The sequence below is a fragment of the Condylura cristata genome, unplaced genomic scaffold (genome assembly GCF_000260355.1).
Source record: "Condylura cristata isolate star-nosed mole 26May11 unplaced genomic scaffold, ConCri1.0 scaffold00021, whole genome shotgun sequence".
Classification (NCBI taxonomy): Eukaryota; Metazoa; Chordata; class Mammalia; order Eulipotyphla; family Talpidae; genus Condylura; species Condylura cristata.
Window position 1 is genome coordinate 34,704,436 of NW_004567122.1, and position 10,811 is coordinate 34,715,246.

General features: G+C 35.8%; 1 protein-coding gene across 2 annotated transcripts in view; it reads left to right on the forward strand.

The window, feature by feature from the left end:
- RBM27 (RNA binding motif protein 27) overlaps window positions 1-10,811 on the forward strand; it is a 58,234-nt gene that overhangs the window by 4,823 nt on the left and 42,600 nt on the right. For both annotated transcript variants that reach the window (XM_004686849.2, XM_012728024.1), the window contains exon 2: window positions 7,740-7,858. In XM_004686849.2, the coding sequence (XP_004686906.1) occupies window positions 7,740-7,858 (119 nt within the window). The remainder of the gene's footprint in view (window positions 1-7,739; window positions 7,859-10,811) is intronic.

Genomic DNA, 10,811 nt, shown 5'->3' on the forward strand with positions numbered 1-10,811 from the left:
CCAGAGGTGCAGGGGCAGTGAGAGGATTCACCAGAGACAGAGTGGGGAGCAGAACAGGCAGACTGATGAAGTACACTGCTGTGGGGAGCAGTGGGTCGGTCAGGAGAGGTCTGGCACGCCATGTGGATCACCTCCGGGTCAGGGATTGAACTCATGCTCAAGTGGCTTTAGCTTCTTAGTGCTGTGCTTTAACCCACTGCACCACCAGGGAGGGCCAGTAATGCATTTTTATTTTTATTTATTCTTTTTTTTCTTTTTAGAAATGTTCATTTTACACTTGTAAACCCCTTGAAAATAAGATTCTGTGTAAATCTAGAGGGTAAATGAATCATTGAAGAAATTTGTGTAAGTTCAAAAAAAGTTCAAGAAGCATTTTTCAATAACTTAACATGCATTTCTCCCAAAGAAGGTAGTTTTTAATAGGGAATGTTTTATTTATATTACATATATTGTGTTAGCAATATGTAAACATAAAATTCTTTGTTGTGTATTTGGCTTACTGTAAAAACTTTTCTTGGTATATGGTTTAAAATGAGTTATGGGGCTTGTAATATTTTTTGGATAGTGTCATCTCCATATTATCTGGGTGTTTTGTTGTCAAATTCTGTGTATCTAATTCACTGTGTGACTTTAGAGAAATTCTTTATTTTTTCTCTGTTAAACAGATCTAATTATATTAGCTTTTTATCTGTTTCACATTATAGTATGAATATTAATGATGTAGGTTATGAGAAGTGTTTGGTATACCTCAGATTCATTAAATATAAATGAAATTTTATGGTTTTTGAGATATGAAAATATATTAAACGATCTGCAAAATTACTTTACTTGTTAATGTTAAGCACCGCTGCCACTTAACACAACAAAAATTAGTAATACAGAATTAGTTGTAGTAGTAGGCCCTAGAAATAATAATAGGAATTGCTAGCCAAAACTATAGAATTGATACACAGTTTCTGCTAGTTCAGTCCATATCAAAGTTTTTTTTAAGGATTTATTTATGCATACAAGAGCTGGAGTACAGGCCAGAGGTGCAAAGAGTGAGAGGATTCACCAGAGACAGGGTGGGGACCTGAACCAGCAGATTGACTGAAGTACACTGCTGAGGGGAGCAACTGGCAAGATAGGAGAGGTCTGCTTTGCCATGTGAGTTAACCCCTGGCTGGGGGTTGAACTCTAGCTGCAGTGGCTGTGGATTGCTTAATAGTGCTGAGACTTAAATCCTTGTGCCACCAGGGAAGCCCAGAAAAGGACATATTTTAACCAGAAGACGTTATTAGCAAGTTTTAAGTATACTAAGTTGAGAACATATTTGTTCTTGTGTCCTTTGGTCTACCTCCTAAATATGTCTGACTTCATTCTTCCTGGCCCAGTTGCTACAGGCTAGAAGCCAGAAGTTTTTCTTTTATAGCCTTATGTTTCCTAACAGTGTCTCTCTCATCTTTTACAGTATTGTAACTTAATTATTAATTTTTTATGCCATTTGTTATTTTTGTATTGTAATTATTTGTTTTTATATCCATATCTTGGCTTGTGACTGAAGGACAAGGTTTGTCTTGCTCAAAGTAATTCTATTACCCAGAAAGAAGATGCTTGGCACATGTGTTTGTTTAGATAGGTTGATAATTAGAAAAATAAGATTTTTTAAAAATATAATGTAATTTTCTTGGTATGTCTAGTGTTTGCTGTTCTAGAACATTAGTCCAAATATTAATCACAGTGGTGTTTGCAACTGAGGGATGTGTGAATATATTTCTCCCCTAATTGAAATCTAGAGGTTTTTTTTCCACATCATATTTATTCTTAGAAGCCTTTAATTCATTAAGGGGAAGATAAGAAATTTAATTTTGGAGAAAAAAATAGAAGTAGCAGTATTTGTATATCTTTAATATGTTAACTGCTTCTTAGAACTTAGTAGTTATTTTGATAAAATCAACTGTTTTATCAAAGTTATTCTTTGTTTTTTAATTTATTTTTATGAATTAAAAATGAAAGCATTGTACTACAGAAAACGTAGTAAGGGAAGAAAATAAAATTATTTGTGTATATTTCCAATTTTTATTCTGTACATGAGTGTTTGTATAGCTGCAGTTATATTCAAAGTAAAATTTCTTGATTTCCTCAGTTTACATATCAGAAGCATTTTTTATATTGGTGTAACTGTTAGTCTAATGTTTCATACATTCAGCAATGAGTGGTTACTTGAGTCTATTTTATGTTAATACCATTTTTATTTTTATGATATATATTCAGTAACTATCAGGTAGCAGTAGCATTTTCTTTATTAGGATTTTTCTGAGACAGGTTTAAAGTTGAACTTAACGTCAAGCTCATATACAGAAACAAAGTTTTTCTGAAGGTGGAAGGGGTTTAAGTAGTCTTGACAAACAGAATGTAAGTAGTCTAAAACAAACAGAATGTAAGAGCTTTTTAGTAGTGTTTCTTGGCTTCGGGCCTGAGGTAAGGAAGGACCTTTACTCTTTGGTCTTAGAAGATTGGGTATATGTCTGAAATCTGTTTCCGTGATACACCAGTTCAGCAGTTATGTCATATACCTGCAGTGGAAATTTCATTTCATAAGGAGGAAAAAGACAGATTGGAGGTTTTTATAAATAAGACACTTTTTTTTTTTTTTTTAAGATTTATTTATTCATACAGAACTGGGGTACAGGCCAGGGATGCAGTGGGTGAGAGGATTTACCAGAGACAGAGTGGGGTACAGAACAAGCAGATCTAGGAAGTACACTGCTGAGGGGAGCAGCGGGCGGGCCAGGAGAGGTCTGCCACGCCATGTGGATCTCCTCCGGGGCAGGTGGGGATCGAACTCTTGAGGAAGTGGCTTAAGTTGCATTGTGCTGTGCTTTAACCCACTGCGCCACCAGGGAGGGTCCTAAATAAGACACTTTTAAGGCAATAGTTCCCTGGATAAAAGTTTATTCTAATGATTTTTATTAATAAAATAATTTAAAATAAAAGATAAATAATTAAAATATGTGATTTATGTCCTTATAAGATTTTTAAGGAGTCCACATAGTTGTAACTTACATTAAACTTTAGGAAAATTCTTTTCTTGGTTCTTTATGAAAAGTAACTGCTGTTTGAGGCTTAGCATACATTAATTTGTACAGCAGTGTATTGGGAGAGCATGTGTGTTGTGAAACAGATTTTACACTTGAGGGATTGCAGCTGAGTTTTAGGTTCACAGGTATGCTCTCTGATCTTGAATGGGTCACTTAATCTGACCATCTATTTATAAATTAGGTATATATAAGATAGATAATTCATTGATATGCTGGTAAAACCTTTCAAAAGCAGTAATTTTTAGACGAGTATTTCCTTAACTTTATGTTAACAACAGAAGCCCCTTTTTTGTCTAAAAATTTTAAATATTTTTCCATCTAAAATAAGCTTCTCCCTCTAATGAAATGAATACCAGTTAAGTTTTGGGTACCAAAAAATAGCTTCAAGATTTTAAATACTGTTCTTGGATATTTCTTGAGTAAAAGAAATAAGAAGTGGTTTGGGGTGAGGGTAGAGCGAGTTGCCCTAGTTTTTCTGACATCCTTCTGAAAGTTTTGTTGGGCTAACTTGTTAGCACTGATACCATAACTACTACAGTATTATAGTTGTCAGTTTTAAAAATTTATATAGTAAAGAGCAGTATATTGAAAGAATAAATAATAAGAACAATCATAAGGGTACAGAAAATTATAGCATTTAATTTCCCGGTGTACTTAAGTTTCTTTCCCCATTCAATCAGAGTGACTTCTCATTGCAGACCGGCATTTTCCTTTATTTATGAATGCCTGTTAGGAACTGGTAAATTTAAATGTTTCCTCCTTTGGCAATAAATGTGCCTTCGTATGTGGTATATGTGGTTTTGTATTCTATCAGTAGACAATCATTTCACTTACATTAAACAAATATTTAGAATTTGTGACCATTTTCGCTATCTAGTTTTTTCCCCTACTCTTATACCTTCTCATAATCAGTTTGTGTTTAAACACTATTCCATAAAAATGTATTTCATCTGAAGTAGTTTAATTCTGCATTTGTTTTTCAAAATCTCAATACTAAATATATGTGTAAGATAGGTCGGTTTGTTTACTCTACCCGTTTATCTAGTTTTCTTACTGTTTTCCCCTGTTCTCACTAGAAACCTCATATCCTTACCCAGCATGTTACCTGCGAGTCATGAGACTCTTTGAAGGCTTTGATAATGCTAGAGAAAATAGCGTTGCCTCTTTCTGACACTATTTTTTATTTTTTTAAGATTTATTTTTATTTACTTATGCATACAAGAACTGGAGTGTAAGAGTGTAGGTGCAGAGGGTGAGGGTATTCACTAGAGACAGGGTAGGGAGCAGAACAGGGGGATTTACTGAAATTGCTGCTTGAGATCTGCTCAGTGTGGGTCAGCTCCCCGGCCGGGGATCAGGGATTGAACTCATACTTCAGTGACTGGTGATAGCTTGATAGCTCTGATTATTTTTTAAAAAAAGATTTATTTATGCATACAGAACTGGGGTACAAGCCAGAGGTGCAGGGGTGGTGAGAGGATTCACCAGAGCCAGAATGGGGAGCAGAACAGGCTGACTAATGAAGTACACTGCTGAAGGGAGCAGCGGGCCTGTCAGGAGAGGTCTGCTGTGCCATGTCGATCACCTCCAGGATGGGGATTGAACTCATACGGAAGTGGCTGTAGCTTCTTAGTGCTGTGCTTTAACCTGCTGTGCCACCAGGGAGGGCCTAATAGCTCTGATTTTAACCCCTGTGCCATCAGGGAGGCCCCTTCCTTATTTTTTAAAATTCTTTTATTTCTGTGTTTGGAATACCTTCCTTGTTCAGGATTTGAATTCTGAAAAAGGTAGAAATACGATTCCTTCCCTCCCTCCCCCATTTGAATGTTGGTCAGCACTACATTTCTTTTTTAAAGATTTGTTTATTTTATGCATACAAGAACTGAGGTACAGACCAGAGGTTTAAGAGGTGAAAGATTTCACTAGAGACAGAGTGGGGAGCAGAACAGGCAGATCTATTGAAATACACTGCTTAGGGGAACAGCAGGCAGGACAGGAGAGGTCTACTGTGTCATGTGGGTCTCCTCCCTGGCCAGGCATCGAACTTGTGCTGCAGTGGCTGTGATAGCTTCATCATGCAGTACTTTAACCTGTTGCACCACCAGGAATGGCCTCTTGGTTAGCACTATACTGATTAAATCTTCTTAACTGTTTTCAAGAGTGAAGTAAGTCTACTAACACATTTTTGTTTTATGGTTTTTATAGAATAACCAGGGTAAATATGGTATGTGTAACATTTTTTGAAGAAGGAAATGCTTACTATATTTTAGGATTTAGCAATTGGACTTGATATGGTAATCTGTTCATAATTCTCCAAAATTTTAGTTTATATTTTTTATTGACAAAAATGTCCCTTTTCTTTTAAATTGCATTCTTTGTTTTATTTATTTTATTTTAAAGATTTATTTATTTGTGCATACAGAACTGGGGTACAGGTCAGAGACTCAGGGGTGGCGAAAGACTTCACCAGAGACAGAGTGGGGAGCAGAACAGGCAGATCGACAAAGTACACTGCTGAAGAGAGCAGCAGGCGGGTCAGGAGAGGTCTGCCACGCCATGTGGATCTCCTCCAGGGCAGGTGGGGATCGAATTCATGCAGAAATGGCTTAAGCTTCTTCGTGCAGTGCTTTAACCCGCTGCACCACCAGGGAGGGCCTGTTTTATTTTTTAACATTTTAAAAGGACAGGTTTATTAGGAAAATGAGAAAGAGAGGCACCACCTTCCTACAAGTGGGCAGGAAAGCTGTTTCAATTACATGTTTTTATTAATCTGGTCTCATCATCTTTGACACCCATTTCTAACGCACCTTTACACTTGCTTATAATTCTTTTTTTTTTTTACAAAAGTTTATTTTTATATCATTTTGTACATTTTTATAATTCTTTTAATTAACTTTGAATTTTGTGTTTAATTTACTGTCTTAGAATTTGGTGTATAGATAATTGTGCTTAGATGTGTTTTCTTCCTTTTTTTAATAAAACAGCCTTCCCCACAACAATGTTAATTCTGACAATGAAAAACATTTTTCTGTTTTATTGAGTTGTGAGTTTTAAAAATATAGACTAGAAGAAAATAAAGGTACTGATAGTCTTTTGTTTGCTTATATTATAAAGTTGTTAGAAATGGTATTGATATATTTGAGTTGGAAATTGTGGCTTCCTGGAGGCCCATGGATGAGTTAGATTTGAATAATGTTTTATAGGGGTAGGATCACCTTGATTGCATAATAATTTTATTTACTGTCATTCTGATTTTTTTCGTTTTAACTTCACAACAACCTTACCAAGTCTCAAAGGATATGTGCTACTTAAAATATGTGCATGGGGAAAACAGATTTGTGTGTGTTTGTGTATGTATTTATATATACATGTATATACATGCACATCTCCCCTGCAAAGCTTCAGTTTCATGTAATTAGATAAAATTATAAGTCTAACAGATTGTTATATGACAGAAGTTGCAACTCAGGGACCATGTGTAGCCCAGGCACAGTGATTTTTGAATGCCAAAGTTGGATTATTATTGACTAAGGAAAAAAATAATGCAGTAGATGATTATTTCTACTGCTCTTCTGTCACTTCCCTATCCTTTCTTTTTCTGATCTCTAGAGCTTTACCAAAATGATCTGATGAGTGGATTTACCAGAAACAAGAGTGGGGAGCAGAACAGGTAGATGTATTGAAATATACTGCTGAGGGGATCAGCAGGTGAGACAGGAGAGGTCTGCCATGCCATCTGTGTCACCACCCCTGACGGGGATGGAAATCATGCTTCAGTGATTGTGGCTAGCTTCACAGTGCTGTGCTTCAACCCATTGCACCACCAAGGAGGGCCCTACTTTATTTTACAGCTACTGAAGAGTTGGCTAATATATCTTTTTCATGTTCTCACTTAATTGCTTTTAATTAAATATAATTTATAAAACAATCTTTAATAAACTTATTTTAAAAAATATTCTTAAGGTACTCACTGACATTAGACGTGGAATTCAATACTTTATTTTGATCCTGGAGTTACAAGGAACGTTCTATCACATCCCTTGAATTTTCCTCTCTCGTCATATGGGACAGATTTCCTCAGTATATTGACAGTGCTTCAGCATGCTGGGAGTAACAGCAAATTAAGGGCTAATTTCCTTATTTCCCTTATGTACTAGCTATTGAGAGAGAAGATGTGGATTTGGTTCAAAATTCTTGGTACAGTTACAACATCAACAATAGAACATGTTCTGTTTCGGTAAAAATAAACAAGAAAATATTGTTTGCATTACATATAATGCTGTTGTAATAGGTTTGTGCAATTGCATTTTTATCTTTATTTATTTTCGATTTATTTTATGCAATCAAGAGCTGGGGTATAGGCCAAGTGTGTGTGTGGGGTGTTGTGAGAAGATTCACCAGAGGCAGTGGGAGCGAAACAGGTGGATCTACTGAAATACACTGCTGAGAGGAACAGCAGGCAGGGCAGGAGAGGTCTGCTGGGCCATGTGGGTCACCTCTCTGGCTGGGGAATGAACTCTTGCTACTGTAGCTGCTGATATCTTCATAGTGTTAAAATAGTTTTTGATTTTCAGCTTTACAAATTGGGGATGTTTCATTAATGACATCATTGTTTGAAGAAAAGTATTTAAAAGTTTTTATTTTCTTTTATTTAACTAGATGTGATGCTGACCCTTCAGCCTTAGCAAACTATGTTGTAGCTTTGGTCAAGAAGGACAAACCTGAGAAGGAACTGAAAGCCTTTTGTGCTGATCAGCTTGACGTCTTTTTGCAAAAAGGTAATCAATAAGGACCTTAAATTACTTGGGTAAAGATTTTATTTATTAATTATTATTTTTTAAAGATTTATTTATTTATGCTTTCAGAACTGGGGTGCAGGCCAGAGGTGTGGTGGGTGAGAGAATTCACCAGAGAAAGAGTGGGGAGCAAAACAGCCAGATTTTACTGAAATACACTGCTGAGGGTAGCAGCAGGCGGGTGAGGGAGGTCTGTCACTCCATGTGGGTCAGCTTCCTGGCCGGGGATCGAACTCGTGCTGGCAGTGGTTTCAGAGAGCTTCATAATGCAATGCTTTAACCTGTTGCACTTCAGGGAAAGCACAAGATATTTATTTTAAAGATTACATGTATTTTATACATACAAGAACTGGGATGCAGGCTCCAGGAGGTACAGGGGCTGGAAGGGGAGTAAGGATTCACCAGCGAATGGGGAGCAGAACAGATACACTGAATATATTGCTGAAGGGAGCAATGGGCAAGACAGGAGAGGTCTGCACCATGTGGGTCAGCTCCCTGTCCAGGGATCAAACTTGTGTTACAGTGGCTGGCTGTGGATAGCTTGATATCATGCTTTACTAGTTGGCCTTGGTAAAGATTTAAATTTAAAACTACCTAATAAAATCTTCGAGATACAAGTTTGAAGGAAACTGGTCAGAATTCTTAGACTATTCAGTATATTCATTTATGGTTAATTATTTGTCATATATTTTGGCAGAACTATTTTTTTTTTCACTTTGCTACTGCTTTTCTTTATTAAGGCAGTAGTGACTATAATCTTTTTTAGGTGACTGGGTCCTTTGTGACTTATGACATGGTCTATTTGATGGGGGGGAGTGTAACTATTTAAGGATAATTAAGCTGCTTATTTTTGCTTTTTACTAGGACAATGAAACTTTGTTTACTTCTTGACTGGGGCTTTATGATATGGAAGATGAGATGGCATGGTCCTCTTAATGCCTTTAACTTCCCATCTTTTAATAAATACATTCCTTCCATGATCTATACAGCTTCCAGGAAGTATCCCTCCTGCTTCTCTTACCTCATCCCACCTCCTCACTTACTCCATTCTAACCATTATTTATTTGTTTCTAAGATTTATTTATGAATACAAGAACTGGGGTACAGGCCAGAGGTGCAAGATGGGTGGATATGAGAGGATTCACCAGAGACAGAACAGGCAGAGTGACTGAAATACACTGCTGAGGAGAGCAGAGGGAGAGGTCTGCCATGCCATGTGGGTCAGCTCCCTGGCTGGGGATGGAACCTGTGTTGCAGTGGCTACAGATCACTTCATAACCCTTAAGTGGCGCACTTAACCCTTGCGCCACCAGGGAGGGTCCTGTTATTTATTTGTTTGTTTGTTTCAGAATGACAGGCATGTTCCCAACTCAGGGCTTTTAAACTCTTTTTACCCTTGTTGAAACATGGTTTCCTCCCTAGGGTTTCTGGTCTTTTCTCAAATGTCAAATTCTCAGAGTAGTTTTTCTGAGTACCTTGTGAACACTGTCATATGCCTCACGCCTCTGTTCACTTTCTGACTTTGCTTTGTTATTTTCTCATGGCACCAGTTGCTCCTCATGTTGAGTATAACTTTTTCATGTTTTAAGGTTATTTGCCTGTGCATTTGTATGTGTCTCTCTTCTTCTTCCTGGCCCCCTTTTGTCTTTCCCTTTGTTGTAAGTGGACACTGGGAATCTACAATGCCTGGTAGATAAAAGATATTCAGTCTTGTTGAATGGATGAATAGGAATGTGGACAAATACACACTTTTTGGTTGAACTAGCTATGCAGTGAGAAAATAGTCTTTAACGCAAATATCTACTGAAAAAGAAATGATAGTAAATATAGCTTCGCAGTGTAAAATACAGGATTTTTGGGTGCATTTTAAGGCTTTTTGTACCAAAAAACAAACAAAAAAAACTCAATTGTTTCCCAATACAGATGTATTTTTATTTTTGCATGTATTAATTTATATGACCTAGTTTTTATCAAAGATGAATTATGAAATGTAAAACCATGAAAAAGTTAATTGAAAAAGTAAAACATAATAGAGACATTTGGGATTAGAAGCAAATGTGTGTTTAGACATTAAATAGATGTCTTCTAATAAACCATAACGGTTTTTAGTGACATTTCTAAGTTGCTAAAGCTACATGTGAAGAAGAATATAAAATACATTTTAAAAAATGGACAACTATAAATTTGCCATCAGAGACATCTCTAAATTAGCACTATCTGTGGAATTTACCTGTATCTGCACTTTCTAATTCACTAGCCACTACAAGCTTTTGAGCCCTTGAGATACGGCAAATGTGATCTAGGAACTGATTTTTTAAATTTAAATTAAGTTAATGTTATGTGACTAGTTGTTACTCTAGAGAGCACAGTTTTAGACTCCGTGTATGTTTATATTATATATTGAAATGGTTTTAAATATACCTTTTAATGTACTTTTAAAAATGTAATAGTAAAAAATCTAGTAGTGTAATGAATATTTAATATCAGATGTTACGTTTCTTTCAATGGGTTACATGTATTTTAACTGACAAAAGTAATACATGTTTAAATATATTTTAGAAATAACGAATGTATGAAGAAAGTTCTGATTATCAAAGTTTTTGAAGGTGCTGATTAATTTGTTTGGTGTTTTAAAGTTATGTGTAATAGCCAACAAAAATTGTCGGTTTTATAATCATGGAAATTGCTTACTACACAAGTAAATAATGTAAAGAAATTTGTGGGAAGATTTTTTTCTGAAGAAAAATTAAGTTGACATTTTAGATATATATATAATATATATATAATGAGTAATAGTTGCAGTGTAAGCACAGTATGTTGTACTTTTAATATGTTTGTTAGCTGTTTAGAGTAGAATAGGTCCACTGAAAGTTATTTAAATTTGAGCTAGACTTGAATAACTTTTTAAATATTTAGATACTTATATATATATATA